Source organism: Penicillium verhagenii (genome assembly GCF_028828195.1).
Source record: "Penicillium verhagenii strain IBT 33310 chromosome Unknown utg000006l_segment0_segment0, whole genome shotgun sequence".
NCBI classification, from domain to species: Eukaryota; Fungi; Ascomycota; class Eurotiomycetes; order Eurotiales; family Aspergillaceae; genus Penicillium; species Penicillium verhagenii.
This window is the reverse complement of record NW_026643170.1, coordinates 2,573,641-2,589,248: the sequence shown is the minus strand read 5'-3', so window position 1 is coordinate 2,589,248 and position 15,608 is coordinate 2,573,641. Positions and strand designations below refer to the sequence as shown.

The following is a 15,608-nucleotide window of genomic DNA, read 5'->3' as shown; positions in this document are numbered from 1 at the left end:
TGACTTTGGTATTAGGAATGGTTGACGCGTTCAAGATTCCGCAGCTGAACTCGTTCTCCTGTGTTTCGCCACTCAACCTCAATGCATGATCAAATCCGCTGAATTCTGTTCCCAATGGTGAGGAGACAAGTTTTTGAAAGAAATTGTAAATTGGAGACTGAAACAAAAATTTCTAGTTTGTCGTTTGTATGTATGTATGCAAATGTATGTATAACACAGATGAGATGAGAGCAAGATTGCGTTTCACTATATTTCGTTCATTTGATCTTGAGAATCACCCAATGCAATGTTCATTGTCAAGTAACCCCAAGTGTTGTAAAACATGTTGAATATTTCAAGATCGTTCTTCGCATCCGCTAGGGTCGTTTTAAATGGCTTTTGAGATTGGAAGACATCATGCACTTGCTGTAGCTCTGCAGTGTATGCATCCTCGTACGAGGACAGGATCTTGCGGTGTTGGATCTCCCCGTGTTCATTCACCTCATCGACTTCCACATAAATAGGAAGACCCTTAACATAAGGGCTATCAAACTGCAAAACAGTCAGTAAAACAAAGCAGAATATCACAAACTCCAAACTCTTACCTTCAAAGTCACTCTCTTCTTCTCCCCGTACACCGCAATGTGAGCATCAAAGACCGGAACCTGATCAATGCCACTCTCATAGGTAGTCGAGTACGTCGAGCCATCCTTATTACGGAAAGACATGATGGCACTATAGAAAGGATCATTGGCCGTGAACCCTTCAACGCGTTCAGGCATTCCAAGAACCTCGCGCATGAGAGAGATATCATGCGAACCAAGACTACCAAGGAAGCGACAGAACTTCCGCTTCTCATCCGTGACTTCTTGCCCGAGGAATGCCTCCGCGAAAAGATCTTCGAGGCGTGCATTACGCTCCTCCGCAGCATGAGCAGGATAATCATCGTGCTTGACAGAGAAAGTCCCACTCTGGCTCACGAAGTTGAAGTTCGGCCCGCTGAAGTCGCGGACGCGCGCATACATGATTTTAGGGATGGAGGCTACCTCCCTCTTGAACGCCTCGAGGAAACTGGGCGCATAGCGGCGCATGTATCCAACGAAAACACGGGCGCCTTCTGGCGCATTCTTTTCCGCGTCAATGAGCGACTGTATGGAGGGTAGGGAGAGGGTGACTGGTTTTTCGAGGAAGACGTGTTTGCCAGCTTTCAGACTGGCGCTTGTCAAGGGCGCGTGGCTCTCGTCTGATGTGAGGATGAAGACGATTTGGACTTTGGGGTTGTCGATGACATCTTGGGGGACGGTTGTCTTGTGGGGGATGGAGAACTTGGTGGCGCAGTGGTCTACTGTTTTTGGTGATAGGTCGCAGATGGATTCGATTGAGAAGAGATGGGATAGCATGAGCAAGGAGGGCCCGTGGCATACTTGGAAGACTTCCTAAAGCGATTCGTATGTTAGTTGCTGGCACTGCTAGGGATATAGATTTGTGTCTGGGGAAGATGTGATTGGCTTACCCCGGCACCAATGATTCCCACCCCTAAAGCTCGAGTTTGAGACATTTTGTGATTGGCTGGGAATTAGCAACGAGGCGGAGGGTGGCGTATGATAGGAAATGATTGAATGCAAGAATATTTTCCCGGTCGGTCTTTGTGGTTCAGGGTTGAGTTGGAGCTGGAGTTGAGATCTCATGAACTTGGAAGGAGAGCTGCGGGGCAGTTCTCCACAATCATCCCACCTTAAGCTAGCCGAGATGACCTCATCCCTGTACTTCATCAGTTATGATTGGGCACAGATATTTATATGAAGAGCTTTAAAATAGAAAATGACTGGAATTGTTAGAAATGAGAGTATAATCAGTTTGTTCAAAGTTCCTTAAATTTTGAGAGGAAAATGTACAATGAAGCATTGTATTCGTAACCGCTGCATTGTGACAAGTACATGCAGGATTGATTATCCCACCACTAAATACATGGAGAACATTGAATATAAACAGAAGTTATGTGTATGTACACGGACAATCATATAGTTGGGTATGTATCCTGAGGCTCAATTTGGAAACCGCCTCATAGCCATGACATTTGGGTCGCCCGATCCCCCATACTGCTCAAGATCCAGGGTCAAAGGTTCGACATCCTGGAAACCGAATTTAGCATATAAAGGACGACCATCCGCAGAGGCCATCAGCCAGAAATCATGCAAGCCCAGCTCCTGAGCATCCGCAATACCCTGTCGGAGAAGATCCGATCCAATTCCCTGGCCACGATATTCCTCAAGCGTAGCGAGTACTTGCAGGACTAGAAAATATGTCAGAAAACCAGTTAAGAACCTTCAAATACTGGGAAAAGGCCACTTACAAGCGTGATTCTTGCCAGACATGTGCTTTTGTCGCAAGGTCGTCATGCGCCCGATAATATCGTTGCATGCATCGCCTTTAGCAGTCTCGGGCCAGGTAATATTAGTCCAATCCTTAATGACTTGCTCGTCGGTATAAAAGTTCCATGAAGCCCACGCGACAATCTTCTCTTTTCCATCTTCTTCCACAACGACCTTGTAGTCCTTCATGGACTTATCTTCGCGACGCCTCTCGATCATGCCCTTGGAGCGAAACTTGTGGTTTTCCTCATTGGGAAGACCGAACATTAGGCGAGAGATGTTGGCTTCTATCGGTGTTTGGGTGGCTGTGTCGTTGGCTAGGGCTTCGACTTGGGCTAGGGCAAAGAAGTCATCGTCGGTGGCGGCGAGAATCTTAAATCCCGCGGAGTTGGGGGTTGCGGATCCCATTGGAATGAATTATGTATATCAAACTGGTTGAGATGTAGTGGGGAATGGAATTCAGTCAGAGCTGACTGGGGGGATTGCGCTTGCTTTTATCAGGGATCCGAACCTAAACCTAATCAGGATACCGACTATCGTGGCGTTCGTAAATTGATTAGGCGCCCAATTAAGAGTTTAACCTCGGAATGCTTAGATGAAATGTCTTACTTGGTGGGTTTATCGTCGGATTTTACGGAGTAAGCATTATTGTAAGCTTAGGGCTCATAATGAGTCAAGGTCCCTCCCCAAACCTACAATTGAAATTGTCACCCTTGTTGCTGAAGTATGAACTCGCCAAGGTGTAGCTTGGACAAATTGAAGTGCAGTACATATTTGAAGACTGGATTACCAACCAAACGTCAAGAAGCTGATTATCAGATCCAAAATAGCATGCAGGCCAAGACTACTACTTAGTAAGTACGAGATGCTGACTGGAGGATTTTTGTGAATAATTCTGGAATGTGATGCCTGAGGCCTAAGGCACAATTCAGGCATAATTCAGGCAACATGAGGCTGAATCCCGATTGGGTAATTAGCACTAGTCCTATTTTGGTCTGTTTGCTATTTGCTGCCTCAGTCCTGTCATCTGCTACCTGTCATCTGTAGAATATCGAAGCAAAAGGATTCTATCAACTGTCAGCGGAAAATTGATAAGGCCCAATATGCTCATGAAACATTCTGTAGCTTGACGAAATAGTGGTGCAAGTCGCACCAAGCGCCAGGTCCTGCTTTGTTTTCACTCTTGAAACAGAAGGCCACTAGTCCCGATTGGGACCCAAACAGGACAGTCAAAATCCCAAGTTCCCCTCTACTACCTGCCTCAATCTCCCCTTCACAAGCCACAACCCAGAGTATCACAAAGAGACGAAGGAAATCTCATTATGTCTGCAAACTCGTTGTCCATTCTTTGCTTCGGTGACTCACTCACCCAAGGCTTCCATAGCTGGGGCCTTAGCAAGCACCCATACGCCGATGAGCTCGTGGACGTCCTTGAAAAACATTTCCCCAGTCTACGGCTGAAAATCACAGCCGACGTCGCCGGTCAACCGGGTGATACTGTGGTATATGCCGAGGGGGCAATCAAACGAGGCGGGTTCCTCTCTCGTATCCAGCTCAAATGTGACAAAAAGAAGTATGACTGGGTTGTTATTCTCGGCGGCACTAAGTGGGTCTTCACTCCATCTTCTGACTGTCAGCTTGAACTCAACTCATCATGGAATTCATCCGACGTTTAGCGATCTGGCATGGGGACATGATGCCAAGACGATATATGCGGCTCTCCGGGATTGTTGGAACGTGGCCCTCGAGTCTGGTGCTAAGGTCCTTGCCTTGACGATACCCGAATGTCAAAGCACGGTTAAGGATGAAGAGCGCACGGCGGTGAATACGCTGATTCTTGATACGAAGATGGATCGATTGTGAGATTCATTCGTTCTTTGATTCCAGATTTCTCAGCTGAACATTCTACAGCTATTCTTTTGATCTCCGACCCAAGATCCCGTACCGTGGCTCATCAGATGAGTTCATCGAGAAGATCTTCGATGATGGACTACACTTGACTGCCGATGGATATGATCTGATGGGACGTTCTATTGGACTGTGTCTAGCTGATATTTTGAAGGCAGAGGGGACCATCGCTGGTCTGGGAGTGGAGGAAGAGGCATCGAAGTAAGATACACACGTACGAATTTACGACTCTTCGCATCAAAAAAGCCTGTCTCCGTCTTTCCAACTGTACTACAGCTGCTCATGCGAGAGAAACCCCGTGCCAACGCTCTGAGAGAGAGAACGGAATGTACGCCTGGGCATTTACCAGGATTTGCAACAGGGCATATAGGGATTTACATAGTAGATGGTGAGGACTTCAATGCACATAATGCTGGTCATTATATCTTTGGAAGAAAGGAAATTGTGATCTTTAAATTGATTAAACTATTTGACTTGCTTGGTTTCACCACGAATGGCTACTTATCCCAAGCACCACGTAAAGGTGCAAGTCTTGCTCAGGTGTCGTACACAGGGCCCGTACGACTGGGCAAAATAGAAAAAAAAAAGAAGAAAAAGAAGACAGAAAAAGGCAAGATCCAGCTCACACTCAGACAATCATCAAATCTCCAACTTTTTTTTTTTTGTCTTGTTCGTCAGGTATTGACTCCCCTTCCCCCATTCACGGGTCATGGTCTACCGCAAACAGGATTCCAGATCATCAACCCGTCGGTTCTTTTTTTGCTTTTTGCTTTTTGCTTTTTTTTTTTTTTATGATTGCTGCAACTGCTCCAACTCTTGCGCTTGTTGCATTTGTTGCATTTGTTGCACGTCAACTTGAGCGGGATAATACATGCGAGTGAAGAAAGTTGCAACAACAGGCTCGTGCTCGGAATCAGAGCCGATGTGAACCATCACTGGCACATCGACTGCAACAAGGACGTTCTCGAATCCTTGAGGAGGTTGAACCTCCGTGGGGGGTTGTATTTGTGTGTTTTGTTTGGACATGTCAATGATATAATGAATTTATAATGGATGAAGATGAAGTGGCGCCACTGGGGAGGAAGAAGAAGGAGAAAAGAGAGGGAGGAAGGGAATGGGCGAAAGATATACTGGAGCCATTGCTGTGGCCCTGCGCCGAGATTATTTGCGTTCGCCGATGACAAGAGGGGGCATATGGAAGCAAGAGGGTTCAGAGGGTTCCAAGGTATCGCGGTCCGAATCATCAACTTTGGAGCTTTGCTTTTCTTCTTCTTCTCAATCTGGACTAGTACTTCAATGTTATGATCTCGATATGGTTAAATGTCCAATTCTAGAAATTTAGTGGAATTTGGATCGATAGAAGTATATTTTGCTCAAGGTTTCGGTCCCAATTACAGTAGAAAGCCAACTTGGGGTTTTATCCCATATAGGTCTGGTCTTTATAAGTTTAAGTCATGTCGACGTATTCACCTCTCGGCTGGGGATAATTGTGAGGTCCTTGCTAATATGCTTTGCCATGACGGTTGATGGCCGATAGAGGCTACCCAAGGATCACATTCAAATTTTCATCTAACTTCACCGCCCTGTTTCCCGCTCGTATTGTATTTATCCCATACAGGAATATCTTAAGGGAATTGATCTAAACCCGGGTCACTTTTAGAATAGACTTGAGAAAAGATTTGAGAATAGATTTGAGAATAGACTTGAGAATAGACTTGAGAATAGACTTGAGAATAGACTTGAGAAGGAACTTAAGAATGGATTATACGACTGGCATCTCTGCCTCTCTTTCTTGCCAGTTCTCATGTGCGATAATTTACTTCAAACGAAGTTGGAGAAAGAGAAGTAAAATAACATAGCACTATGTATAATAGAGTTCAAGGATTTAATGTATAATGCAGCGCTGAACATCATGGAGTTCAAAAACTAATATGAATTTGGAATTACTCGTAATTTACTTCAATGTTTCTGCCGGTCGGAAAGTTGAAATTGGGATGTGAGCATCATGTGACCTTTGGGTGGCCTCTATCGGCCGCCATAAACATGCTATCTTGCGCATTCAATGTTCAAGGGTACGTAAGTGGGTATTTTCCTGTAATCAACTTCGCTAGTCAAAGACTTCTTCAATACGTCCTTCAATATTTACCAAATTAGCCCAATATTGCAACGTCTTTGAATGATCATCTAGACAATCATCACGGGGACCAGCAAATGGCAGCAGCATCTTCACAATGGGATAATGGGGACCGTTTCTTGCACACATCAGCGCCGTTCGTCCCTGAAAATCGATGATAGAAGCATCTGCTACCCTGAGCAGACAGGCCACCGCCTCCTCAAATCCTCCCTCCGCAGCGTAATGCAATGCTGTTTGACCACGGTTGTCAGATTTGTTCGGGTCGACTCCACTTTCAAGGAGAAATGACACCATAGGACAGTGATTCAGCGCGCTTGCCCAATGAAGAGCAGTTTGTGAGTCGTGAAACCCCCGAGAGTCTATATCAGCGCCACTGCCGACTAACAGCTTCACGACAGCCAGCGCCTTAAATCGAGCAAGTTGGGGAAGACAGTCACTTATAAATGATTGGAATCCCCGTGGATAAATTTGGCCAGCAGGGACTGCAGCTGCGATGTATTCAATTGCTGTCAGGTTGGTTTTTAGATCAAACCCGGCAGATCTCCACCGCATCAGAGATAGGGTGAGGGCTGTGTGTCCATCATCGGCTGCGAGATTAACATCGGCGCCGGCGCTCACAAGATATTTCAACATGTCCAATCCACTCTTTTGTGACTTGACAGCTTCGTGAAGAGCAGTATAGCCTAGAAAGTCCCTCATGTTGATATCTGCGCCGGCAGAGACAAGATCCTTGACGAAGTCAAATTTCCCATCATCTTTTGTAGCCATGTGAAGGGCAGTTTCGCCAAAGAAGTCCTTCAAGTCGACATCCGCACCAACAGAGACCAGTAATCTGAACATGTCTAGTTTCCCGTTTTCGACAGCCATGCCAAGGGGAGTTCTGCCATCCCCGTTACAAGTATTCACATTAGCACCGATAGAGACAAGGAACCTGACCTTCTCGAGTTGGTCGTCTTCTATAGCCACGTGAAAGGCCGTCTTGCCGTCCCCATTTCTCAAATGAATGTTTGCACCAGCAGAGACAAGCGAGTTAAGCATTTCGAGTCGTCCTTCCTCTGCAGCCCTGTGAAGGGCGGTTTTGCCAAGACTATCTTTCAAATCGATATTTACTCCAGCCGCAACAAAGTCTTTCATTGCTCCATTCCATGATGAATCAACAGATACAGCCAAATCAAAAGCTGTCTTTCCATCCTGGTCTAGGAGACGGACGTCCGCACCGGCTCTGAGAAGGCTTTTGAGGAAGTCTCCTGAATTTTCCCAAACAGCCAGATGAAGAGCGGTGTTGCTGGATTCCTGAGCACAAACATTAGGATCTGCGCCCGAATCCAGAATGGCATCTACCATCCACTGTTTGCCTTGTGTGACGGCTATGATAAGCAGTGGGTTTATCTGCCATGGGTTGATTTGACCGTTATGCGAATAATGAAAGTCGGAATTGTAAGTTTTGTCAGTAATCCTGTTTTCCGGATTCAAGACTTTATCGACTGATAGCAACGTGATGAAAAGACTTTGAAATTCAAACGCGTAGCGCAGCAAAAACCCAAGGGCATTGCTCGCTGCTATCGAATCGACTTTTGCCATTTTCTCAAGCAGCGCGACAAAAATCCCTCGCAGTTCGGCTTCACGTAGCCCCTCATCCGATGCCACATTCACCAATGCCATGCGCCAGGCGTGTGTGGATTGTGGGACATGGATTAGTGCTTCGAGCCAACGATGGCTGGTACCATTTTTGAAGACTGGAAATGAACTTATTCCTTGTAAGTGCAATGGGCCCTTTGAATGATCATTGAAGTATAGGAACAATGCAAAGTGGTTGTGCTGCAGCGTCCAAGCTAACTCGGATTGTTCGTACCCCAAAGCTGCAGAGAGTCTATCAACAAAAGGAAGAATATCCACTATCTGTGCAGTGTCAAAGCTCGTTACTGCGTCATGATTCTCCCAATGTCGTTCCAAAGGCAGTGATCTGTCTTCAATGCACTTGCAAAAAAGTGACCATATTTTCACTTCGTCCGGTTGCAAGCCAGTCAAATGGAATGCCCAATTCTCTTGTGCATAAACCAAAAATGCAGCGTTTGTCATCACTCCGGCGGTATTGCGTCGAGATTCTAAATCTTCGAGTACTTCCAATGCGGTCTGTTTGACATGCTGAAATTCGAAAGTGGTGGGGTTGTCTTTTCGGGAAGACAACAACTTCAGCGCAATTTTGTTGACCCGGGAAACCTGTGGATTTATGGAAGATGTAGCAAGAGAGAGAGGATCAATGAGTACACGCTTCTCTACTTTAGTGAGCTTGCGATTGAAGTTCGAGAAATTCAAGTACGTCATGCACAAAGCGCCAAGCTGTTTGTTGATGCTTTCAACATCAAACCTGGGATTCCGCTCATTCTCGCCATTGAAAAGATGGTCTTTGACGCTTTGATGAATATAGTGAATGGTATATTCCTCGTCATCGATAAATGTCAAGCCAAAACATCCGCGCACAACGCGGTTCATGTCGTTAGGGAGTTTTCTCGTATCAAGATATTTGTCTTCGAGCGAAACACTCAAAGCCTCTCTACACTCTTCGATTGTCAAGGGGCGTTTCACAACACCGCAGTATCGAAGTAGGTCCATCGTCTGCTGGGAGTTTCTTTCGTGTTGAATGCGGCGAATTTTGGAATCAAAAAGATCGGCTAAATCACGCGGCAGATGATGTAAGGCGTCAAGGATTTCCTGGTCACTATTTTTCTCGCACAAGTCTTTGATACATAGACCAGCCCAGAGAAACCTAATTAAATACAGTCAGATCTGGGTACGGTGAACAAAATAGCATGCACAGACTGAGAGTCCGGATCCTTGATTCCGAACCACACTTACATTCCCCGGGCGCCTTTCCGCAAGGCATCCGCTATCGTTAGAACTATGTTGGGATCTTGGATGACAAGTAATTCCTCTTGTAAACACTCGTCCAGAGTGGCAGTTATAAATCGATCCATATCAATGCTGAGCTTCTCTTCGTCGATCACAATGCGGAACTCTGGTCGAATCGCTTTGAACAAATCCCTGTCCAAGTCAGGCCGACCTGCACATATAATCTTAAGCTTTAAAGTCTTGGATTGGAAGATCGCTTCCAAAGCTTTAGCAATGCCTCGAATCTGAGCTTGTTCGCACTCATCTAGGCCGTCTAGGATGATATAGTATGAATGGTTAATCTTCAACTTTGATAGCAAAAATTCAACAGTCTCATCTGTGTCAAGGCTTTGAACTTCGCTTTGGATAGAGAGTAGGTGATCATGGCTGCTGGTCTGGATCAAAGAATCAAGGAGCTGGCGGGCGATGCTACCAATGATATTCCTTGCGGACAGCGATTCCTTATTCTCTGCCATACAAAAGAAATGGGCGACGGAATTTGTTTGGCGACAGAACGAGTGGAGATGAGATACCACGTTGGACATCAGAACAGTCTTCCCCATGCCCATCGTGCCGGAGCACCACATGATTGTACTGCGAGGACTATCACGCCATTCAATAAATGCCGGCTGGTGGATTAACCATTCAGCTGTCGAATGGACTCGCTGCTTCAGTGTTCGTTTCCATGGTTGCATATGGTCAACAGGACAAAGATCTCGTTGTATTTTGATTTTCAAGGACGCTATCTCCCTCTTCGCCCGATTGATCTGCCATTGTCTCGCTTCGTCCTGTTGGTGCGTAGATTTCTTCAGGAGGTTCAATGCAGACGGTCGGAACAAAGAGTTCTCTTTGCTCTCATGCTCCAACAGATTCTTCGCCTCTTGATCGGCTTGTTTCGATGCAAGGGAAACCTGGAGATCTATATGCTGCTTGGCTGCCATTAGGCGGTCCAAGAATGGTTTGAACTCCGACTCGAAGGGATTCCAGATCAAGCAAAAAGTTTGAATGCTTGCTGGTCGGCGAGAAACTTCGATGATCCTAGTGCATGTGTCAACTATCACAGCGTAGTATTGACAGAGCGCGTTTTGAAGGCCGACGTGACCATGGTACAGCTGACCAAATTGGTGGAAGGTCGGGCAGAAGAGTCCAATATCCTTGATCATATTGGTGACCTTGTCAAAATAAGAAGCCACATTGCTCGCCACAGTTATAGCAGTCGTTATCCCACCCCATACCAGAGCCGCGATCGCTGGATTTGAGCTCACAAACGTCCCGATGGCGCCTGAAAATTGCTGCGTAGCACTCAAAAAAGTGCATAATCGAGGTGCAATGCTTCTTCTTGATTTGCTGGCATTTTCGGCATCAAGCTGGGCAACGAAGAATAGGACACCCCCTGCATCCGGCACTGCTGCTGAACTGTCCGTGAACTGTTGCTGTTCAACTGCAGTCAAAATTCCCTTGAATCTTGCCAAGGCACTATCCAAACACTTTGTAGGATCCCCCACTGATTCCCGTTGTTTGCCTTTGCGCAACAGTTGGAGGGCCATGTAGAACCCTGGACACGGAGGCAAAGAAGGGCTAGTGCGACTTGCCAGAAGGTTCACTGTTGAATCCTATGAGCTTCCCTCCGGACGGCGGAGGACCTCGTAATAAACATAATATTTGAAGGTTTGAAAAGAAGCGGGGAAGGTGAAATAGGTCTGTCAGATCGCGCGTGGCTGTGTTCTCCCAGCGCATCTGAGCCGCTGCACGTGCTGATTGGACAAACTCCAGTCGGGACTGCAGCCGCAGTTTAACAAGCATAGGGCGCCACGCGTGCGTCGCGATAAATCCACCGAACCTTGAACTGTCACCTTGGTATGTATTGATGTCCAGATGAATAATGATGAGCCGTGGGATTGGTAAATATGCTCATCTGGGCAGGATTCAGAGACAGCTTACCTCGCTCAGTTTCGTACTTGGTTAAGGTTGATATAGTATGATCCCATAGTATATTCAGGCTTTCAATCAAGCACAAGGTTAAGAATAGCATGTGTACTATAAGTAATAGGTACTTATGCAGCATAAAGCTGTTGCGATTCCGTCCATGTTAGAGCCGAGAAGATGTCTTTCAGTTTGACATCGAGTCCTGTTTGGTCAAGAAGCTTGTTTTTAAGGATCCTCCTCTTCGCAGTAATTAAAATGACACTAGTGGAGTCAATACAGGTATTTTAAATTTAGTCGTCAGTTTTCCTTTGGGAGTCGCGACTCGCGACCTTCGGCGCAGCTCGGTTTCAATACCATACAGAAATAAACACATTGTACATCATAACCTCAGTTAATTACCCGGTAACTATCAATAAAACCCCTGAATATGACCTTCAACTATTACCTTTCGAGTACATACGACCATAGGGTGTGGAGAACAGGGCTTCCCGTCCGCTCAGCCGTACTTAAGCCACACGCCGGTTAGTTAGTAGTATGGTGGGTGACCACATGCGAATCCTGACTGTTGTATGTTTTTTTGTTTTTTTTATGAGTTGAGTAAGAGTCAATCTTGGATTTGTGGATAAGAAGCAGGCACGCCAGTTATGTCGCTCCAAGTTTTGAATTTGTGGTTTGGTTGGGCAGACGTAGCAGCATTCTTGGTAAACCTACATTCCAGACTCTACAAGAACACAAACTTCCGACTCCGCCTTAGATTGAGTATTATAAAAAGTAATTGAATTCTAGAAAGATTATAGTTGACGAATATATCACAGCAATAGAGCCGCAAGGGTGACTGTAATGAATGAGAGAAGGCCTGTGTGGACGGTCCAAACAGATGCAGCACCAGAATAGACGGAAGCCCCTGGGCTTGCAGCCGTCGCTTTGTGAGTCGATGACAAGGCTGCAGTGACCAGTGTAGAATGGGATCCCACTCCCGTACTGATAAGGGGTGCACTTGAAGAAGCAGAGGGCTTTGGATTTGTGCTCGTCACAACTGGACCGAGAGTTGTCTTCGACTCAACAGCGAAGCCTTCGCTGCCGCCGGCATTCAACGCAGCAGATGAAGAGAGAGTCTCAGAGCTACTAGCTGCTCCAGAAAGAGTCACAGCCGGATTGGCGCCGTTCAAAGTCAAGACACCAGTGGTTTGAGAAGCACTGGCCTCAGCTACCGCGACGGTTGTTGCGACAGAGGTTGTGTATAGTTGTTCTTCTGGACGCGATGTAGCATGAACCGATTCGGTGGAAGATGTCGAGCTCTGGACACCAGAGTTATCAGGCGAGGAGCCAGTTGATGCAAGAACACCTGTCGCATCTGCCGATGGAATTATTGGGAGAGTAGCTGTGCTGGATTCTCCACTAGCCGCAGATGCCGTCGTTCCACTCTGCACGGGTACGGGGTTGGCGCTTCCCGTCGCTCCACCCTTCTCTGTTTGAGATGCTGTCTCCAGCGATCCAGCTGGAATGATGGTAGTGCCAGCGACAAGTGTTTGTGTGCTGATCAAGGTGGTCTGAGAACGTGCAGGGCAGTCCGTGACTGTGGCGGCACACGACGTGATAGTGATTTCACGCGTTGTCAGGATTGTGGATGTGTAGTCACCATTGCCGCCCTGAGGAGTAGTAGTTTGGTGAGGTTCCTTTGTTTCAGTAACTGGACAGACTGTGGTCGAGACTACGATTGTCTCCGTAGTCACATATGTGGTCTTGGCAGTGGCGGGGCAGTTTGTAATTGTTGATGGGCACGCAGTAACAGTTCTTGTGCTCGTGCTGAAGACCGTAGATGTGGTCAACTGCGGCTGGGTCTGGGTTGCGGGAACAGTTTGTGACAGCGTGGAGGCTGACTTGTTCGGCAGGGAAGCTGCAGAAAATGTAGACGCTGTTTCGAGAGGCGTCGAGCTGCTTACTATCTGGCTGTTGGAGGTCACAGATGAAGCGATAACTGATGTGTGTTCAGTCTCTGATACGGAGGGCGATGTCTGCGAAGCCTTTCCAGATGGTTCGAGAGAAGTACTAGAAGAAGGCAACGAGTCTGTGGTCTGTGTAGAAGGTGGATTCGACGGAGCGAGTGTTGTCGGGATCGGAATTGAAGAAGAACCCGTAGCACGAGATCTAGTGAAAGATAAAGGGGTTGATACCTTGGCAGGTGGGGAAGAGGACCTCGAGCTGGTGGACCGGATCAACGAGACTGAAGAAACCGAAGATGAAAGCGGGGTCGACTCAGGAACCACAGCCACAGTTGAGCTATACTTGGAGACTGGAGTGGAAGAAATGTGGTGGGAGCTCAAGTGAGACGCTGAAGTTGAGCGAACAAGGGGCGTTGAGCGAATAATAGAGGTAGAGCGAGTAACTGGAGTTGAACGGATCGCAGGGGTCGAGCTAGGCACGGAGGTTGAGCGAATGACAGGGGTTGAAACTGGAGAAGACGATGCGGTTGAAGATTTTACCAGGGGTGTCGAGCTAGCCACTACTGCCGAGGATGACGGAGCAATGCAATTGACTGTCTGAAGTGCCAACTCGACATTGGCAATCTCGACCTCAGGGTAATACTCATAATCCGATGCTGAGCATTCAACATGTATCATGATTACCCCAGCCGAAACAGTCGCATTCCAAGTTCCATTCAAACTCATCCAACCACTGTCAGAAGATGACAGGGTGTATGAATCATATGCGATATTCAAAAGAACACGGGCGGTATCATTATAAATGGAAAACCAGATGGAGCAGCTCGGCTCAATATCCCCGTTGGCCTCTGAGGATTTGAGCCTCCATGATAAGCTGGCATGGTACCGCTGACCAACCTGAGCATCCGAAATGGTTTGATTCAGCTGGTAAAAGTCCGACCAATCCTTGGTAATAACACTGTACAAATCAGCATCGGGCGATTTTAGGGGCAACTGGCGGTGACTTACAAGCATTGACCACCTCCAGGAGCACCGTCATCTGCGGTAGAGCCGGGATAGTAGGTTGTCCATACATCGTCGTCCTCATCAAAGTGCGTGAAATCACCATCTTGTATGAGATTACCAGACAAGGTGGTGGTGGACGCGGCACACTGGGAGGTGCACACCATTTCCGGTCCTAGGAAAGAAGCGGCGGCAAGCTGCAGAGTCCCAGAACCATCATAGCAAGTGACAGAAAACTGCAGTTGGATGTCTGATGAGTCGGAAAACCATTGTCCCAACACCGTTTGAAAACCCGTCGTTTCATCTGTATAGTCGACGGCGTAGGTGATATATTGGCTAGAAGTGTCCGTAATGGCAAGAATTTCCATCTCACATGTGGCTTGCGCTTCCGTGTCGGCAATCAAGTTCCAATCCACATTTAGCTGATAGGTAGGCCCGCTCTGGATACCGGAGACCGGTGTTTGAATGGTAAAAGTTTCGCCCGCGGTGAAGGGAATCTCTCTTTTTCATCAAAGTTAGACCAGGATGAGCTGCGTTGAGGAAAGAGGAGGAAGGAGGAAAAAAGAGGATCACTCACATATATCCAGAACCACCTGATTCCTCGGGCGTGACAATTGTCGCGTCTGTCACAGATGTGGTCCAGTCGGAATCGGTTGTGAAATCGCCATTGGTAACGAAATTTCGGGTGACCTGAGTACATTTATCAATGTCCTTGGCAAGGGCAGTTTCGCTCAATGCCAGTAGCCCAGCAAGGGGCAGAAGAGCGTTCAGAACCCTCATTGGATATTTCGCGTGGCTCAGAATCTCGGAGATCAAAATGAACGAGTGAAATAATGTATATCGGAAAAATCAAATCAACTAATCAAAAGAATGTCGTTGTTGAATCAAACGAGGGACATGTTGAACATGGAAATTTTTAAAAACTGAAAATGGGATTGGAAAGAAATAATAGAAAATACCAGGCCTTGGATCTCCACTGGAATAGACTGGCGCTCGATAATATCAAGGCTGTACTCAGGGAACTTAAGCGACCGGGGCAAGTGAATCAGGTACCAGCTCGGACATATCCGCTACGATACTTCCACATTTAAGGGACTATTGATTCTAGCGTCAAGTTGGGATCCACTTTCCTGGGAATGATTGGCTGTTAAGTTAAGGGACCCTCTGTTCGCTGCTTTTTAAGGTACTGGGGCCGACGCCTTGATCGCGTGGGATTCATTCCAAGGTTATTTAGCCCGCCAAGCTTAACTGAATACGTATACGACCACTCAAATGTTGCACTCTTTACTGCATTTTCCACATAATGTCATTAAATCACAACTTTATACAGTACGCTAAATATATCTCGAAGAAAAAAGCGGATCCGCTAACCAAGCCGACAATTGTTTATTCCCCCAAGTTTAAGTCCGCCTTATGCACACACATGTAGGGGCGGCAGTTGAATAACGGATAATT

General features: G+C 46.8%; 6 protein-coding genes across 6 annotated transcripts; 1 reads left to right on the top strand and 5 right to left on the bottom strand.

Moving 5' to 3' along the window:
* Positions 1-246: 246 nt before the first annotated feature.
* N7466_006329 (Gfo/Idh/MocA family oxidoreductase) lies at positions 247-1,537 on the bottom strand (the record flags this gene model as incomplete). The annotated part of the gene is made up of 3 exons (XM_057165726.1): positions 247-531; positions 585-1,415; positions 1,493-1,537. The coding sequence occupies 3 exons, from the start codon at positions 1,535-1,537 to the stop codon at positions 247-249; spliced, it is 1,161 nt and encodes a 386-aa protein (XP_057021325.1).
* A 487-nt stretch (positions 1,538-2,024) lies between these two features.
* Positions 2,025-2,759, bottom strand: N7466_006328 (GNAT family N-acetyltransferase; the record flags this gene model as incomplete). The annotated part of the gene is made up of 2 exons (XM_057165725.1): positions 2,025-2,272; positions 2,333-2,759. The coding sequence occupies 2 exons, from the start codon at positions 2,757-2,759 to the stop codon at positions 2,025-2,027; spliced, it is 675 nt and encodes a 224-aa protein (XP_057021324.1).
* Positions 2,760-3,673: 914 nt separating this feature from the next.
* N7466_006327 (SGNH/GDSL hydrolase family protein) lies at positions 3,674-4,464 on the top strand (the record flags this gene model as incomplete). The annotated part of the gene is made up of 3 exons (XM_057165724.1): positions 3,674-3,957; positions 4,028-4,210; positions 4,263-4,464. The coding sequence occupies 3 exons, from the start codon at positions 3,674-3,676 to the stop codon at positions 4,462-4,464; spliced, it is 669 nt and encodes a 222-aa protein (XP_057021323.1).
* Positions 4,465-5,048: 584 nt separating this feature from the next.
* Positions 5,049-5,285, bottom strand: N7466_006326 (uncharacterized protein; the record flags this gene model as incomplete). Its single annotated transcript, XM_057165723.1, has 1 exon — positions 5,049-5,285. The coding sequence occupies one exon, from the start codon at positions 5,283-5,285 to the stop codon at positions 5,049-5,051; it is 237 nt and encodes a 78-aa protein (XP_057021322.1).
* A 1,081-nt stretch (positions 5,286-6,366) lies between these two features.
* N7466_006325 (ankyrin repeat domain-containing protein) lies at positions 6,367-10,829 on the bottom strand (the record flags this gene model as incomplete). Its single annotated transcript, XM_057165722.1, has 2 exons — positions 6,367-9,160; positions 9,250-10,829. 2 exons carry the CDS (start codon positions 10,827-10,829, stop codon positions 6,367-6,369), a joined length of 4,374 nt encoding a protein of 1,457 aa, XP_057021321.1.
* A 1,188-nt stretch (positions 10,830-12,017) lies between these two features.
* Positions 12,018-14,933, bottom strand: N7466_006324 (uncharacterized protein; the record flags this gene model as incomplete). The annotated part of the gene is made up of 3 exons (XM_057165721.1): positions 12,018-14,109; positions 14,160-14,654; positions 14,731-14,933. 3 exons carry the CDS (start codon positions 14,931-14,933, stop codon positions 12,018-12,020), a joined length of 2,790 nt encoding a protein of 929 aa, XP_057021320.1.
* Between the last annotated feature and the right edge of the window lie 675 nt (positions 14,934-15,608).